The 18,722-nt window shown below is 45.0% G+C and overlaps 1 protein-coding gene across 2 annotated transcripts in view; it reads left to right on the top strand.

The window, feature by feature from the left end:
• Positions 1-18,722, top strand: part of EDIL3 (EGF like and discoidin domains 3) — a 1,521,395-nt gene that overhangs the window by 741,106 nt on the left and 761,567 nt on the right. For both annotated transcript variants that reach the window (XM_086960856.1, XM_086960857.1), the window contains one exon: positions 2,457-2,585. In XM_086960856.1, coding sequence (XP_086816982.1) covers positions 2,457-2,585 — 129 coding nt within the window. The remainder of the gene's footprint in view (positions 1-2,456; positions 2,586-18,722) is intronic.

Raw genomic sequence — 18,722 nt, 5'->3', positions numbered from 1 at the left:
TCAAGCTGCAAAAAGTACACACACACAGCGTCGCTGAGACACACCTGGAAACGTTTGTGTTCCTGAGTTTCCACAACAGGAAGCCAGCTCTCCTCGGGACCTTGGGGATAAGTTACTTCAGAACATAGCACACAGCAAAGTCCCTTTAGCCTCTCCTTGGTTAAAGCAGCAAACTGCAGGTCAGCCCCAGAACACACAGCAAGGGTCCGTTTTTTCCTTCAGTCTCTTCAGCTGTTTCTTCCTTGGCAGAGGTTCCTCTTGACCACGAAGTAGTTTCAATCATTTTCAGTCTTGATCAATCCATTCCATGCCAATGTTCAGGGGCTTCAGCTCTCATATTTATACCCCTAAATGTCTTTGAAGTCTTGGTGTTCAGGGGGGCACTGACCCCTGTCCAAACCAGTTCTGGATGTCTCCCTGCCAATGACACCTTCTTCCTTTGATTAGTGGGGGTCTGGATTCTCAGTCACTCAGCAGGAGATGGAGCCATTGTTTTATGGCGCCAGCCCAGGCCTCTTCACCTTCAGGGGCTAGTCCTCCCCACTACACTCCAGATGAAGGTGAACCTGTGGGTGTCTCATCTCCTCCCCTGGGTCAAGACATTCCCCAGATCCTATCACATTTAAATCCAGACAGTCAATCCACAACTAGGAAGAGACACACAGAAATGTTAGAACAAAAAAAAAGGCCACTTCTAAAAGTGTGATTTCTAAACACACAACGCAAACACCACTTTCACAAAAAGATGTGTTATTAAATTGTGAGTTCAGGCATACTAAACTTCACCTCTCCATCCTAAGCCTATGGGAAGATAGGCTGGAAACATATTACACAGCCTTTCCCATTCTGTCCTAAGGGCAAGATGACCTTGCAACAGTAAAAAACAAAATGGAGAGTCATTCACTGTCAGGTCGTGATACACACCTTAGTACATGTCCTACCTTTCACATACACTGCACCCTGCCCAGGGGGTACCTTGGACCTACCATAGGGGTTTCTGGTGTGCATAAAAAGGTACGGAAAGGCCTCCCAAGTGGGTGTACTTCTCAGGACAACATGGCAGTTCAACAAAGTGCGCGCAGTCACTGCAGTGGCAGGCCTGGGTTCTCTCTATAGGGCTACTTGTGTGGGTGGCACAATTAGTGCTGCAGGCCCACTAGTAGCATTTGCATTACTAGCCCTGGCACACATAGTGCATTTTACTAGGGACTTTACTAGTAAGGCAAACATACCAATCATGGACAACCAATTACCATTACACTTTACAAAGGGAGCACTTGCACTTTGACACTGATCAGCAGTGGCAAAGTGCCCAAAGCATATAAGTTGGCAACACTATGTCAGAAAAAAGGTCTAGGGGGGAGGCAAAAAGTCTAGTGAACTTTAGCCAAAAAGGGCCAAGTCCAACAAAGATTGACTTAGGGGAGAGGATGTAGCCTTACGGCTAGAGCTGTCGACCTCAAAGCTGGGGAACCGGGTTCGAGTCTCGGCAACCACGCTCAACATCCTGTGATTTTGGGAAAATCACTTAATCTCCCTGTGCCTAACAAAAATGAATGTGTCCTTGTGTAACGAAACTGGTGCTCATGTAAAGCGCGCTGATACCCGATGTCTTAGTTCGCGCTATATAAAACTAAAAAAAATATATATATCTTAAGAAACACTTGGTACATTGAATCGACATTTATGATTGTAATGTAATATGAGTTAATTTCATTGATAAGTGGTTATATTGTCCAGTGTGCTCATTTCTTTTACTTGCTGCTAATTTGTTTTTTCTTATATTTAGTTTATATTCATTAGAATGCAATTTGTTCTCTATTTGACAATCTGTTGATTCATTTACATGTTGGCCACTGCTTTCTTAGAGATAGTCAATACATGTTTCACCACTTTGTGGTTAGAGGGCTGTGACATTCTCAAGGCTGGAATGTGTAGTAGGTTCAACTGTTTGGATTTACTGAACAATTTTGTAATGTGTTAACTAATGTGAGCACAAGTGAAAGATCAACCAATACTGCACACTGATGTGAAATTTCAAAAGTTGTGCCCACACTGTGTCATATGAAAACAACACACACTTTGCCTCTGTATGATATTGTTCATAATTTTCTAATAACATTACATTTTTAGCTATAAATGAAATTATCATTAAAGTAGTATTGACAGGATTTTGGATTTTTTATTAGGCGAGTATTTAATTTATCCCAGTTATGATGGACGGTATAGAGAGAGGCAGAGTTAAAAACATATGTCACCAAAAGCTTGTTACGTTTGCCGTGGACAAGATCTGTGAAATAAGATGATACCAAGTGCAGGTTCTCTTGCTTCAGCAGTAGGTGAAGCCATCAAGTGTGAGAAGGGGGGACGTGCAAGTTGTATAAACAATGTTGCTCTTGCAATCTTCTCTGCTATTTAACAAGTTTCAGCAAAGTTATTTTCTTGGTTTTCCTTAGGACCCTGCATCCCTAACCCTTGCCACAATGGTGGAACATGTGAAATTAGTGAAGCGTTTCGAGGGGACACCTACATAGGATATGTCTGCAAATGTCAAGAAGGATATAATGGAATTCACTGCCAGCACAGTAAGTTTACAAACGTGTTTTCCTTTCAGAACGTCGCATATTACATAAAGTCAATTATTATATTTTTACAGTCAAAGATGATGATGAAAACCTCGGAGTAACTTAAGAAACACTTTACGTATACAAAGGGGGAGGGGGGTATTAGACTTTGGACTTGTAAGTCTGTGATTAAGACTTTGGGTAAAGGGGAAAGCCTGTGATTTCAGGCAGAAACGCTCCATTGGAGGAGAATCCACTGGTGGGATTTCAGCCACAGTCCTCGTACAGTGGGGAAAGTCCACAGACCGAATATCATCAGAATGTAACACCTGCCCTAAGAATGAGAGGAGTTTCCACCACAATCTGACTTGAAATCATTCACTGTGTCACTTGTCATTACATAAAATGGCAGGTTTGTTGTTGAGCTTGTAAAGTCGTGTGGAACATATTTTCCAACAGTATTTTGTCTATTTCTAAGTATTTTCCCAACTCACTGAGAAGAAGCTCGGTTTGACACTGTGCATCTCTGCCTCTTCTTTTACTTTGGGAACTGGGTTCTGGATGCATGCAGGCATCGGATATTCCAATGTACATTTAGGTTGTGACAGCTGTTTGCTGAGTCTTACGCCATTTCCTGTCCACCGGGTTTGAATGGCAAGATCTGAGGAGCAAGCTTATGGTGTTACATGTCTTCTAGGGATCTGGAACGAATACTACAAGAGGATTAGGAAAGGTATTGTGTATGTGTACATGTTCGTTATTAACAACAACAAAGACCGTTCTGCTTAGAACAGCCTTGTATTTTTTTTATATAAAGTGTTATTGCAAAGATTTTTATTAATCATGCAATAAAGTAAAGTTGTCCAGTTGTAGAACAGCCTTGATTAGTTATGCACTGGTAAAAGCACGTCGACGGCGTCATGCAGACAGAATTTGATAGAAACAGGGTGACCATGAGGACCTCAGAAGGATGAAGACATGCAACGCTAGTTATTGCGATAGCGTCCTTATCATCTATGAATGCTCTGGTCTGTCAGAATCGACTTTCTTCTACATGCAACTGCATTTATAGCGCTTACTACCCATGACAAGGCGCTGAAAGTATAGCAGATTAGTAGCTGGAAATGAAAACACACACACCAATTCCACACACAATGAACAGACATAAGTCACAGTTTGAAGTTCCACTTTTTGATAGAGGCCAAGAAGAGGAAAGTGCACACGTAAAAATAACATGTTGAGGACCCAGTTCCCGGATGTACTCGCAGTCCCTCTTCTTGTTGAACGCGTAATATCTGTATGCAGGGCGTTTTTTTCTGAAATGTATCTGCACCGCTTTGCAGCTGACTAACGTACTGGGAACAGTCTGGTTGGACCTTTTCATCACCCAGAGGTATGTGCTGTGTTTACAAATGAGCAGAAATACCTGCTGACGAATGTCTGTGGTCGTATATGAAGTTAAATTCCCCAGGTGCCTTTCAGCAGGTGCTACACGAGATCCGTGTATTTCCCTATCAGGGGTGACACGTGCCTGTCTGCTCCCCGGGGATCGTGTCTGCTCTTCCCCAGGAGTGCGGCCTGTGATTGACAGCTGACACCTGGCGCGGTGCTCCAGCCTCATGCAGCGCCCGCCAAGAGAGGGGGGAGGTTACCGGAATTAACAGTTCACAGGAGCGGAGCCTGACATCCATTCATATATACACCTCGTTTTTAAGGTCCGAGTAATGCCCGTCCCTTTCACTTAGTAATTAGGCGTGCTCCGGGCATCGCGTTTAATTGCATTAGTTGCCTGGGGCTGCCAGATAATTTAGAAGCAACTGGCCTTTTGCAACAACTTAATCGCTTTCTGGAAGCGTCTGCAGCGCGCGCCCTTTTTCCTCCAAGTATTATCAGAGAAGAAGTGAAAAATGACAGATGCTCAGGGACGTTGTTATGCTCCGATGATCTTAAATCCGAAAGTGAGTTCTTTTGAAGCAGGTCCCCCAGAGCGCTGCGAAAGGCCTGTGGTTTTGCAAAGCTTACATCCGGCCGGATGCATTCTGTGTGATGTCAGGTGCTGGAAAGCTAAAATGCAAAAAAAAGCACATCGTGTCAGCGGTTATCATTACTTACGACATAACTAAAATATTTCGTACCACCCGTCTCTCTCATATACTAATACAGACACCACTATAACATGCTATTGCAAGAAAATACGATTTTTTTTATAAAAAGAAAACGCTGATTGATTTACAAAGCACGACTACAAACTGTGCGTGTCAATTTTAAATAAATATGTGTATATCTAACACTATTGTATGAAATTTACACTCTAACATGTAACGGTCATTGTTCAATTTTTACAGGCGCATTATTTGGTTTTCCTGTGTGACTTAAAAAGTTCAGGCCCTGGTCTGTTCACTGAGGGCTACAGCCTCAGGGTTACTGGTATCCAGGGCTCCAAGGTGACCTCATCATGAGAAAAAGTACGGGAGCTAAATTCTACTCTTCACTTACAAGGAATTCCCCGAAGACATTTCTTTTTTATATATACGCAGCACGCTTAGCGATTTTAGCTTCAGGTCAGCAGATTCCAGGTTTACTCAGCCGTCGAGGAAATAAAATAAATGTTATTACTGAAAGAACTGCCAGGCCCTGTCAATAGAAGTAAACAGTCAAGGCAGCGAGACTGCTCCTGCAACAGTGACGCCTCCGTGCCTTGACTTTTTTTTTTACTTCTATTGACAAGAGATATTGGAGTTAAATCCTTGGTCTGCACTGCCAAGCATTGCCTCAATAATTCATTCTACTTCAGCCCTGAGGAAGTTGGAGACGGATTTGCCGTGAGACGAAACACGCTTTGGCTGGCTGTTCTTGTACTGCTTCGCCGTTATATTGACTGGATATGCAGGGATTTTGTGCGCTGCTGAGAAATGGTGGATTGGAATAAAACGGACTGAAACTCCACGACACATTGGAAGTTTGATTCCTTTATAAACCTGAAATAATCTTGACAGAAAAGTATCTGGAGTGTACACGCAGAGGAATGTAACCAAACAAAAAAAAACGTTTAATTGTTGTTTTTGGAAAATACAATTTATCAGAAGCACTAGACAAAAGAAAGGCGTTAAGAAGAAAACAATTTTATTTGGCTTTTGATTGACTTTTTGTTAGCCCATTCTGACTTTTGCTTCCCTCACTCCTCCTTTTTAACAAACAGAACTGGCCCCTTGAGATAAGTATACATTGTGATTGATGCTTTGTCTCCTGACTTTAAAGGCCTCCCATTCTCAATTAGGGATCTTTTTTCTAGCTCCAGAGGCTTGCCTTTATCCACCCTCCATCCTATTCCTTCCAATCTCCTTATACAGTCTCCCTTCCACCATGCCCCATTAATGCTTAATTTGTGAAAGAAAGAGTGCCGGTTCCGAAGCCCCACTCAGAAGCCGGTGACCTGTCCAATTAAACGTTGGTGTGCAGCATACCAAGGCTTGTAATCTTTAGTCCTCTACCAGACACTCCCACCGCTTTTTCTCACCCTGGCAGGTTCCTGCTTTTCCCCTCTTTGGCTGTTTTGCCATCTTTCTCTTCCTCTTTCTTTTCTGCTTGTGTGTTTTTCCCTCTCTTGCACTCAGGAAATATCTAATATGGAGAAATAAGCGCATACCACCCCAAAAAAGTGCCAGTGCCCTTCACCAGCAACTACCGGCTAAAATGAAACACTGTGCCCCATACACTACCCCTTCTCAACTAAGCATGCTGTCTCTGGCAATGAATTTATTCAATGCCGCAGCGCTAAACCAAATAGCTTTTAATCCTTTCCTCTGTTATTTTTTCCGTGATGAATTCTGGTTTTCCATATTTTTGTCTGATGCACTCAAGTTCAAATTGGCCGAAGAGATTTAAAAAAAGCTGAAAAAGCTGACAAGAACAGATGTTTGAGGGATCTGTGAGCTTGCCTTATGCACGGAATAAACAACACATGCAACAGCAGTACACAAAAACAGAACACATGCACGGACAGTAGCTGATAAAGCCACCCTTTAATAGAGGGAAGTGACAAGGCAGTTGTAAAGCAATCTTCTGCTGTACATAGAACAAGTATGTCATTGGCAACAACAATTAAAGCTTCCCTTAATGCAAAACAGACATAAAAAGCTATGAAAGATTCCCTCAAGCACAGCCAGACCATGAGAGAACCAGCACAGGCAGTAGGAATAGAAGATTCCCTCGCTCAACTGAATAAGTGTGGCCTGGGAGTGGTGGGTTAGCAGGACAATTTGCCATCACTCTAGTGCAGCATCCTCTCACTCCCCATCCATCAACCCGTAATTTTTGGAATTGAGACCGTTAAAGATCTCAGGCTGTATTTATTGACAAATAATTTACACATCTAATTCATCTTGATAAAACATTTAAAACAATTGGACAGTGACACCTTTTATTTGCATGCTTACAACATTCAATGGTAATTAAAAAAACACAGTATGCTGATACATCAAAAGTCCTGATTCTATGAATATCGTTCCTGTGCATCCATACTTTTGAGCAAGATCATGACTGGCTCCTCCCATGATGCACCCCATATAGGAGGCCAAGACACCCACAGAATACCTACATAGGATACCCCCTGCACCGTAGCTGGGCTTGTCCCGAAAGGGCCAGTGCTCTGTCGCACCCACTGCAGTTGTGTGGATGGTGTTAGGTAAAAGATTGCATGCTAGCCACCACCCCATCCCCCCACGAGATTGCAACTCCTGTACCGGATGCTGCAAACACCCCCTTTGAGGTTCCTGTCTCCCTCATGATGTAGGAGTTCTTTTAAAATTCCAGCTAAAGGGGACCTGCAATGTCTAAACCAATCATGGCCTCATCCACTGTTGCCCTAAAAACGTAAAAACAGGCAGCTTAATATCTACTGAGAAGCTCTCCACTACCATTAACAAGTGGGATGGTGGGTGGGGAAAACAAATATCCCGGCCCACACGGCACCCGGGTGCTCAGCGGCTCCCCTTGATGTCGGCAGTCATCAAGATGGCGAGGCGCATAGTGTGGGCGAGGTGCAAGTCAGGCAATAAAGTGACCTGACTGCGTCTCACGCGCTCTTTTAAGAACAGCCACACCATGCCCCTGTCCCACCCTGAGATTTCCTTGTCCCCGGAAAGGGTTTGCTCCCTTCTGGAAATGATGCGTCTGCGGGCAACACCCACCCGATTCGTCATTGCCGCAGTCCACTGATGCTCTATCCAGGCACCTTCACCCCACCCCATAAGCGGTGGCTTCCCCTATGAAGGGGGAGCCTTGGGCCATATGTTGTGGATATGCCAAGCCTCTGATCCCCAGTACTTTGCATACTTCACCCTTCCCTCAAGAAGCCTTACCTGAAACCTCACTTAATGTTTGGAATTGAGACCGTAAAAGATCTCAGTCCATATTTTTTTTTATTTACACATCTAATTCATCTTGATAAAACATTAAAAATTGCAAAGTAACACATTTTATTTACTTGATTATGATATTCAAAGGTAATTAAAAAAACAGTATACTAATACATTATAATTCCTGATTCTATGAATATTGTTCCTCTGCATAGGTACTTTTGAGGGAGATCATGACGGGCTCCTATTGTGATGCACCCCATGCAGGAGGCCGAGCCCCCCAGAGTATACCTACCTAGAGCACCCCCTGCCCATAGTTTGCCCTACCCCTAAGGGGCCAGGGCTCTGTCATGCCCACTGCACCTGTGCAGAAGGTGCTTGGTAAGGGACTGCATGCTTGCAACCCCGCCTACGAGATTGCAACTCCTTTACTGGATGCTGCAAGCACTCCCTTTGAGGTTCCTATGTCCATGATGATGTAGGAGTTCCATCAAAATGCAAGCTAATGGGGACTTGCAATCTCTCTGCCAATCATGACCCCACCACCAACCAGCATAGTTATCTGCTCCCCCTGCTGCTGCTGTGTGTGTTGCACCATCCCTGCGAATACATTTTCAAGGAACAAAGTGTTCCCCTCCTTGGACATATGTACACCATTGGGGAGGTCCTCCCCTGAATCAGCCATGTGGAATAGATGCCAGCTGTGCGGTGTGTAACAGCCTTGCCACCTTCTTGTTCAGACGCTTGGCTGACTCATTACATGCCTTTACAGACTTACCACCTCTCCACTGCAGCCTAGGGATAATATGGACCATACCACTTTTGCTCCTGGAAACCCTTTTGCTAGTCATGTTACATGAGATGCTATTAATTCAAATAAGTCTAGATTGGCCAGATCATTTCCTCTTCAGTGCAGAGTTATGACCTACGGAGGTGGCAGCCACTTTGGCAGCATCCTTTTCAGCGACAGTCTTAAGTCAATGAGATGCAGGCCCTCTTGCCCGAAGAAATTCACACATAATCCAGACCTGTTGTATAAAACCACTAAATGCACAGTGCTGCTTAGCTATCCTTGTATACAAATTTCCTAAAACCAGCACCTCCTTACTGGTCCAGCCACCTGTATTGAAACAGGAATACAGGAAGTAAGAGAAATTGCGTTAGTCACAGGACTTTAGATCATGTTCAACCTCACATACCTCTCATAGCAATCTGATTTCCATCTACCAATCCTCTGCACTGTGCGACCCTCCAAACCTAAACCCACTGCAGTTGTGGCCACCTCAATCCAAAAGGAATGTGAGCTAAACTCTGTTGGATCTAAACCTGCAGCCGAGAGACCCAATCCCAACCCCCTAGAAAACTGGAACTTAGTCAATGGGGTACCGTCTCTAAGGAAAAATAGTATCCCTTGTGTGGATTGCAGCTGCCTGTGGGTAGTCCTCTAGGCTTTGCACTGGGAAGCACACATTGCCAGGATCCCTGTTGAGCAATATATGCTCACCTCTACCTCTTTGATCTGCCTTCGAGTAAGGCAGCATCATTGCTAGGGTGCCGTTTGGCCAATGTATGCATGCCACTCAAAGCCTTTCTTGCCAATCTGACTTTAAACTCAGCACCAGCTCTCCTACCCTGAAGGCGCCATCAAATAGCAAACAGAAAGCTGCATTAAACAACCATGCCTCATTCCTTGATCTGCACCCCCAGGCAGGCTATTGATGATACTAATCAATGTCTGAGGGCCTTTGAGGTGCCTTAAATCAGGTGTGGATACTTCTAACCTCTGCCAGCCCATTAATGGCTTCTGGATGATGAAACTCCTGGTATGATCTTACAAACACCTCCATCTTGGCAAAAAATGATATTGCAGTAGTGTGGCACCTGTCGTAGGAGACTGGTCTCCCCTTTTGTCTGAGTGATGAAACAAATGCTACTAGCGAGTCCTGAGACCCCAATTCCCCTGCCTGTCCCTGTTTGCAAAATTGCAAATATTTTATGAACGCCCTCTCATAAGCCTGGCATGTTTTAGGGGCTAAGCTGGCTGCTGTGAGGTATGGTAAGCTGGGGCACCAAGTCTCCAAAGCGTCACTGGAAAAAGAGTGTGTAGCTCCACCGTCTCCTGGTGATGGTATATGAAGTCCTGCATCTTAAAGTGAGCGAGGCCATCCGCTGCATTGTTCCTTATCTCTAAGACATGCTTTGATTTCCAAATAATGTTCTGCTTTAATAAGAGCAATATTATCTCTTTTAGCACTCTCATATCCCATTTGCACTTTGCTGAATCATGCCTTCCATCACCGACATGTTGTCTGACCGGAATGCCACTGATTAGTTGTGAAACTACTCAGGCCATTCCGAGAAGGCTACCAAAATTAGAAACAACTCTGGGAATGCTATATTGCTCACCAAGCCAGACTCTCTCCAATCATCTGGAGACTTTTCTGCACACCCGCTTGGTTCTAAGATGGCTCCAAAGCCACACTAACTCCAGAATCTGTGAATAGACCGATCTCCCTGTTGGTTCTTGGCAGGCTTGCCCATACTACTGACCCAGTGAAGGTGCATAAAAATCCTTACCATATCTTTATGTCCTGTCTCACCTCAGGAGATTGTCTGGTGTGATGGTGTTTTGCTGAAAACCTGACGTATCATATGCTATTGACCTAGAGAACGGCTGCCCCATGTGATTGATGCATAGGGCAAAATGTAGCTGTCCCACTACTACCTTAGCTCATGCAATCTTACCTTTCTTCCCACTGGGCAATCTTTCAGGGACTGGAAGAATGCTGCTACCTTATCCTCTGGCAAGCTGGATATTACTGCCACTGAGTCCAGTTCTATTCCCAAGAATTTGTTGCTAATCATCACAAGCCCACAAGTCTTAGCCCGCACCAGTGTTACCCCAAAGACCTGCATCAGGTCCGGGAATCGTGCCAGAGCTTCCCCACAGCATCGAGAGCCAGGGGTCCCAACAAGAGAAAGTTGTCGAGACAAGGCAATACCCAAGGGTGCCCTGCCACCTGACGGAATGCCCATTCCAAGAATGTTCAGAATATCTCAAAATAGGCACACAACATTGCGCAACCATAGTCATGTATTTGTCAAATAAAAAATCCAGCAGTTGGAACTCATCTGGGTGCCCTGACAGTAGCCTACATGCTGATTCAATGTCTACCTTTGAAAGCAATGCTCCAGGTGTCAGCTCGTGGAGCATTATAATGGCCTGGCCTAAGGAAGCATACTTCACTGAGCCAAGTCCTCGTTTATTGCTTTATTAACAGACTGCCCCTTAGGGGCCGAAAAGTTGTGCATCATGCAATGTTGCCCTGACTCCTTTTTAGGTACTACCTCCGCGAGGAGCAAACAGGATTCTCCAAAGGTATGGTGTTGAGTGGGCAAGCTATCCTTCCTAACTTCCACTGCTTTATGATTTTGTTCTTGGCTGTAAGGTAATTAGTCTAGAGTGACTGTTGATTCCTACAATATGATACCCTCCACTGCTTTATACCGGTATTCTAAAACCAAATCTAAAACCCTTGTAAAGAGCCTGTGCATGTTCTATATTGTTGTAAGAATTCAAACATGCAGTCCTTGCATCCAGGCAGATCAGAGAGGAAGCTTTCTGGTATGTGGTTTGCCTGTCACTGTCACTGGGGGCTTCTATCTTTCGCCTTTTTATAACACTTTGATTCCGGATGGGAGGGGAGACCACAGAAAGAGCATGTGTTTTTGGACGTTCATGTCCCTGGGGCCCTGGTACACATCCTTTTATTGAAAACCCAATATACCCCTTTTCTCTCCTCTCTTCCTGAATTACTAGAGGGGCAGTTCCTGTGGCTGCACAAAAGGGCAATTAGACTGACTGCTCTGTTTTTCTGACAGTCATGCATGTCTGCCATGAGATCGCATCAATCTGACCCCAGCATAAATTTAGGGGAGTAGTGTTCTTCCTTATAAAATATCTAACATACTCTTTGCATGCTGTGCCCCCATATGGGTCATGTAAACACCCTATCCTATTGTGTTGACAAACCAGCTGGGTACACAGTGCAGGGAATATGTCGTCCATGATAGCCTGAAAAATAGGGAAACCTCTTACCCAACTCACCAGTGTTTCTTCCACCCTCTGTTTGTGCAGCCAATGCGCCAATCCCTTGAATGCGAACATTATTTATACGCTTTGTTCTCCTCCTTCTCTGGGTGTTTAAGATTACGTAAACATTTTCACAAAAACGCTCTAACAAAACTTTTCCTTGCCTCTGTCGCCACTTGCCTCCCCAGTGCAGGCTAAACACGTGACTGTACCTGTCTTTGGGTTGTCTTTAGCGTTCAATGACTGTGAATGTGTGCCCCCTACTGCTGACTGCACTCTTTGAGCTAGACAATCCAGATTTGGCGCATTAACCAGTACCAACGCTTGCGTTGCCTCCAGTGGTACCTGGTGCCCCCACCCCATCTGATGAACCATTTGGTATAACAGGCTTTTGTTCTACTCCAAATTGATTGAAGTACTACCCTCTTTACCTTTTCCAAATTGGTCCCTTTTGGGACCCCCAACATCATGGTACTGCTGGGGCGAGATTGTAGATCTCTATCTTATCACTATAGATCTAAACCCCGTTCTGATCAACTGAACCTTTATTGCCTGTCGTTGAGGAAAGAAAGTGCATCCAATACCAAGTTAGTTGCTCAATAATGGGCTTGACTCGGAAAAACCACAGACTACTTCTAGCTTTTAAAGATTTATTATAGAGTCAAAGTTAACTGCAAGTACAGGCATCTCAAAATGAGATTCAAAAGATATATGGGCACCACTACAAACATGTGCTCTCGAAAAGCCCTCAGGCGAGCAAAGAACATGACTAGAACTAATTCCAAAATCAAAAGGGCTGCAAGCATCGACACATATTGTGATCTCTCCGTCATTTACAGCAGGAGGGAAAGGTTCAGGTTAGGCTGTCCCTACCCTGCTCTGGATGGTATCCCTACTTAACAGAGTCCCAACCTACCAAAAGGTGTCAGCTGTGAATGACTTCCTAAGAAGATCACCCACTCTTAGTCTCTAGGTGAAAACCTATGATCTCCAGTCATGACCCCTCTCTGCCTACCCATCCGCTCTCTGAAGGGTCCTCAGGCATCTGCTCTAACTCCACCCCGGGGTGCTGACCCTAATACAAAATCACAATATCATTTGAGACGCCCCTCGTGAGACGCCCCTCACGTGGTGTTGATTCTAGCTTTTTCCATGAAGATCTTTCCTTGGGCCTCGTGCGTTAGCGTTGACCTTGTTTCTCAGACTCTTCTCCGGCCCGCCGATACCCCCTAAGACATTCCTGAACCCTCCTCCATGTCTACACCAATCTTATGAACAAAACTCTATTCATCCAGTTATTAATTGAATCCCCCTCACATATGCAGACAGACATCCGTGGCTGAATCTCCATTCCCATAGACTTCTAACAAAAGTTTGCAACTTATTTCCTGACACAGCTCGGCCTGTATCAGTGCATGTAAATCAGAAATCCTTTCATCATTTCAGGCCTACAACCCTTTCGCAAAAGTTAACTAATATAACCTGTTAGTTTCTTTCTCTGGCATAATAAGAAAACACATCTATGGAATGTAAATCTAATGGATAAACAAATCGGTGTATCATTAGTGCAATCCATGTCGTGCAAATGAATACCTTTCCCCACCCTTTCAGCGCTGGCCCTGGGGCCTACTCTGTTCTGTGCTTTGCAGCACGACATTTTTACATTAGCAGCTACATGACATGGATCCTGATTAATCACTTCTAATAAAGTTATACATTTTCACACGTTTGCATTAATTCCACTTCTATATGAAATCTCTAGATTAACTACACATTTCAAGGTATAGGTGAATACATTTTCAGCACTCATAGCATTTCTCTTTATGATTTGTGCGTACTACTTGCAACTCTGGTGCACTCATACATTTTGTTCAGTTTGCGCTCTCTCAGTTCCCCCCTTTGATGACCCCTAGGGGTCATCATCAACATTTAAACTGAACTTATTGCCAATGCCCCTCGTTTCTGCGTTTCCAGAGCCCTCAGACTCCGGTACTGATTGTCTTGTATTGCAGCCAATCTCTGTAACTGCTCTCTCCTGGATCTCTCCAATCTATTTGATCTATACCATTGGTATGACCTCACCAATCCCCACAACAGGATCACACAGATCACTATTATGATGATAGGTTTCAGCACATACCATACAAAGCTCTTCCCTAGGTTGGCAAACCAACCTCCAACTTCTCCCATTCCATGACCCACTTTTTCCCAAACATTTACTTTAGTTAGGTCTTCGATCTCCTTGTGAATATTAGTTATATTCATAATGACCTTCTCAAGAGGTTTTGAATTGTCTGGAATGTAAGTGCAACATTCCTGGACCCTCAAAGCCTTACAGACTCCGCCCTCTTTTGCTAGCAGGACGTCTAATGCAAGACGGTTTTGAAGCACCATGGCCCTTATCGATTGCATCTCTCCTTCCACCAGCATTAAGGATCTAGCAGTGCTGGCAGACAACCTGTCTACGACTGTTGCCAGTCGCCTAATTTTGACATCATTGAGGATCAGTCCTAAAATAGGAAATGCAGCTCCAAATACATCTCCAACTAATTCTGCATCTCCTAGATCTCTCCTCCCTCTTGTCGAGGCTTTGCCCTCGATGATCTCTAAATCTTGAGCATGGTATATTTTGGGAAAGACAATTGCCAAGTAACATGATCCATACCAATTGTCAGGTAGTCTCATGTAAGCATTTCTCCCACATACAAAATATACATTTGGAATCACTTGCATTCCTTTCAAGAAATCCTTTGTGTAATATTCTAACTTGAAAGCATGTTCACAACTGACTTCCCCTACGAATACATTTTCGTAGTACGTTTTGCTTCTGTGAAGACATAACTTCCCTCTCTGCGTTTTATCCAACGCTATTGGACCACTACTACCCTTTCTCTTGTGTGCCTTCTCTTCCTCGGTCCAATCTGTTTTCCATTGTCCTGATTTTTTCAAAATCTTTTGCCTTCTATATCGATCATCCACCTGCCCTATAAACTTCTTTTCGACTTCTGACACCTTGCATGTCAGGTTATTTCTGCGGGCATGTGAAGTATCTAAGGTATCCCAAGGTATGAAGAACTTGGCCAATCTGTCTTCACTCTTCCAGTAGTCCCACTTGTTCATTTGCTTGTGGTTTGGGACTTCTGGTAACACTGAGTCATAATTAGAGAAATAGTATTCAAAACTATCTTTCCCATAAAATATGCTAAGCAATAAGCTACATGTAATGCCATAAGTCAGCGGGAGGTGATGATATCTAATGCCTTCATCTACAGACGCCGGCAGTTGCATGCAGACGTAGCAATCCTTGACCTCCATGGCATCTACGTATTCGTACAAAAGTTTGGCATAAGCATTTGACCTAAAGTCGCCTTGGGACTCATCCATATGTAACCTACGAGCTTCTGCTGCTAATAACGCTTTCTCATGTATGTTTTCCCCCTTCTTACTGGCAACAGTGGGTCTTGGCGTCACTACAGACTTCTCGCCTGGTACCCTTGCCTCTCTCTCATGTCCCACTACATATGATACAGTAACTACTAAAGCTATTAGAAGTATCACTCCTACTATTAGTGTGCCTATTATACATTTGGCTCTACGATTCGGGCTACCGGCTTCCATTTCTTCAGACAGTATGATTCCTTCCCTCTATTTCAACCCAAAGTTCTTTTCTTCTTTATTCCTTTACAGTCTCTCTGGATCAACCAGTCCTTTAGAATCACACAATTGGAAGCTGGCAGTCTCTTTTTGCAAAAGTCTTTTTGAAGCTTTAACACAGACAACCCTAGCCCTTCTCCGTCAACTGATAGGAAGGTCCCTAAGATTTTCTGCTTCCTAGGCGCTAGATAATCTTCTTTCTCTTGCTTATTTACAAAGTCTTTAAGCATCTACGATCAGGCTTGGGCCTGCGGCTTGAATAGCATAGTTCAATATTTCCAGACGAAGAATGTGCTCTTCATGGCTTGTTATCTTTGTTCCAAAGTCGGGGAATTGCAATTCAGTGAAAAACATGTGCTTTAACTTGCTTAGGCGGGGAGGGTTGGGGAGTGTGAACGTTAGTGACCCTTCTGCTTCGACTCCGGGCACTAACAGCTGTACTTCTACTGTGATGATGGGTTCAGAGCTGGTCACCAGCACCGCTCGTATCCTCCCTGTCGCTCGTTCCCCAGACATTTGTCGCCAGATATGTCCACTCAGGGGTGGCGTATCTTCTGCTGGGCACACGTGCTCTTCTTGACCTTCTTAGATCTGGTGCTTCAGAGCCCTGAGCACCTTCTTCCGGGTCTGAGTCTTCCGATATTGGAGCAAGGGTTCTCTCTGGAGTTGACCTCAGTCTTGAACTTCTCCTTTGCGGCCAGCTGGCCTCTCCACGCCTTACCCTTCTGCTCCTTCTCCTTCTGCTTTGCTCTCGCTCTCTTTCAGACTGGTCGGTGTCTGATTCGTACTCCCAGCTACTTTCCCCTTCGGTAGCGTCGTCCGTTTCACTGTTGTACTGACCGTCCTCAGCCTGGTCAGACACGTTCCCAGCTTCTTCTGGCACCTCTACAGCTTGGCTGGCCCCCTCTATGGCTTCTCGGTCCGCAGCTGGACTTCCATCCGAGAGAGGAGCTGTTTCTTCCAGAGGTGCTGGAACCCTCCGCGTATGAGACGCGTGGATCCAGTTGGGCAGGCCTCCCACCTTCACTGCAGTGTTCGTGATCAGGATGATCTGGTAGGGCCCACGCCAACGAACATCTAGGCAGCTTCTTCTTACGTGCTTCCTCACAAGCACCCAGTCTCCAGGGCACAGGTCATGGCACAGGTCCTGGCACGACGGAACCTCGGCAGCCTGCACCTGAAGGGACACAGAATGAATGGCGTCAGACAGCCCCTTACAATAGTCCAGGATCATATCATCTGTGATATTTAACAGTGCAGCAGTTGGTACTGATGGCAATCTCATTGCCCTCCCATTAACACCTCATGCGGTGACAGTCCCGTTCTTCTGTCTGGGGTACTACGGATACTCATAAGGACCAGTGGCAGAGCATCAGGCCAACTCAGGGACGTTGATGAACACATTTTGGCAATTCGATTCTTGATGGTGCTGTTTATCTGTTCCACAATTCCCGAAGCTTCTGGTCGGTAACTACAATGCAATTTCTGGTCTATGTTCAGAGCCGCACAAATCATCTTCACAAGCTCACTGTTGAAATGGGTTCCCCTATCTGATTCCAAAGAGGCCGGTACCCCGAATCATGGTATGAGTTCCCTAAGTAATAACTTGGCTACAGTGAGGGTGTCACACCTGCGTGTAGGGTATGCCTCGACCCATCTGGAAAATATGCAAACAACCACCAGGACATAACGAAGGCGGTTGCACCTTGGCATTTCAATAAAGTCCAATTGCATCCTATTGAACGGACCTCCAGACCTCCCTATGTGACTCAATGCAACTGGTGTCCTCTTTCCTACATTCAACTGCTGACAGGTCACACAACGCTGGCACACTGCTTCTGCTGCTACTCTGAACTTAGGGTTGTACCAGGTTTGCCTGAACACCCTCAGCATAGCATCTCTCCCCAGATGTACTGGACCGTGTATCTGTCTGGCCATTGGGTTCACCGTCTCATTGGGCAGCACTGCTCTTCCATCTGCTGAAACCCAGAAATGCGCCTCACCTATTACACATCCTGCAGTTTCCCACGTTTGTTTTTCGAAATCGGGTGCATTTTCTTGCATACCTTTTAACTCGTCCCAAGTGTCTACAGTTTCCAATATCATGGCTAATTCAGTTCTTACATTTATTCCGCCCACTTCCACCTCTGTGAAAGAGTACCCTTGTTCTGCACAATACCTGGCAACTTCGTCGGCATATCTATTGCCTTGTGACACGAAGTCCATATTCCTGGTGTGGGCGGTACATTTTACAACTGCAATACCTGCTGGACATTGCAAAGCTTCTAACAGCAACCGCACAAACTCTCCATTACGGATGGGGGAACCTGACGAAGTCATGTAGCCTCTTTGAGACCATAATTGCCCGTAATCATGAACTACCCCGTAACCATATTGGCTGTCGGTGTATATGGTGACTCCAATTTGGTTGCTTGCCAGGCAGGCACGCGTCAATGCAATAATTTCAGCTACCTGAGCGGAGTGTACTCCTTCCAGGCATCCGGGTTCCACAACTCCAGTAATTGTACAAACAGCGTAAGCTGCTCTCAATTGCCCAACTTCGTCTCTTACACATGAGCCATCGACAAAGAATATTTCATCAGGGTCAGTCAGTGGCTCATCCACGATGTCGGGTCTTGGTTTGGTGCATAGTTCAGTCACACCAAGGCAATCATGATCTGTACATACATCATCATCAATGTCACCTGGGAGTGGCATCAAGGTGGCAGGGTTCAAAACAGAGCATCTCTTGAGAGTCACGTTCTCTGCAGCAAGAATGACTTGCTCATAGCGCGTGAGCCTGCTATTGGTCAGATGCTGTGTTTTGGTCCTGGTCATTAACAATTCAACAGAATGGGGCACGTACACCTCTAACGGGTGCCCCATCACGATGTTCTCGCAACGTTCGATACTGACACCTGTTGCAGCAACGGATTTGAGACATCCGGGCAATGCTGCGGCTACTGGGTCTAAAGTAGCCGAGAAGTAGGCAACTGGTCTACGGGCATTCCCATGGATTTGGACCAACACAGACAAAGCACAACCCTCTCTTTC

Source organism: Lissotriton vulgaris, chromosome 3_1 (assembly GCF_964263255.1).
Source record: "Lissotriton vulgaris chromosome 3_1, aLisVul1.2, whole genome shotgun sequence".
Classification (NCBI taxonomy): Eukaryota; Metazoa; Chordata; class Amphibia; order Caudata; family Salamandridae; genus Lissotriton; species Lissotriton vulgaris.
The sequence above is the reverse complement of the archived record's forward strand: the minus strand, read 5'-3'. Positions and strand labels throughout refer to the sequence as shown.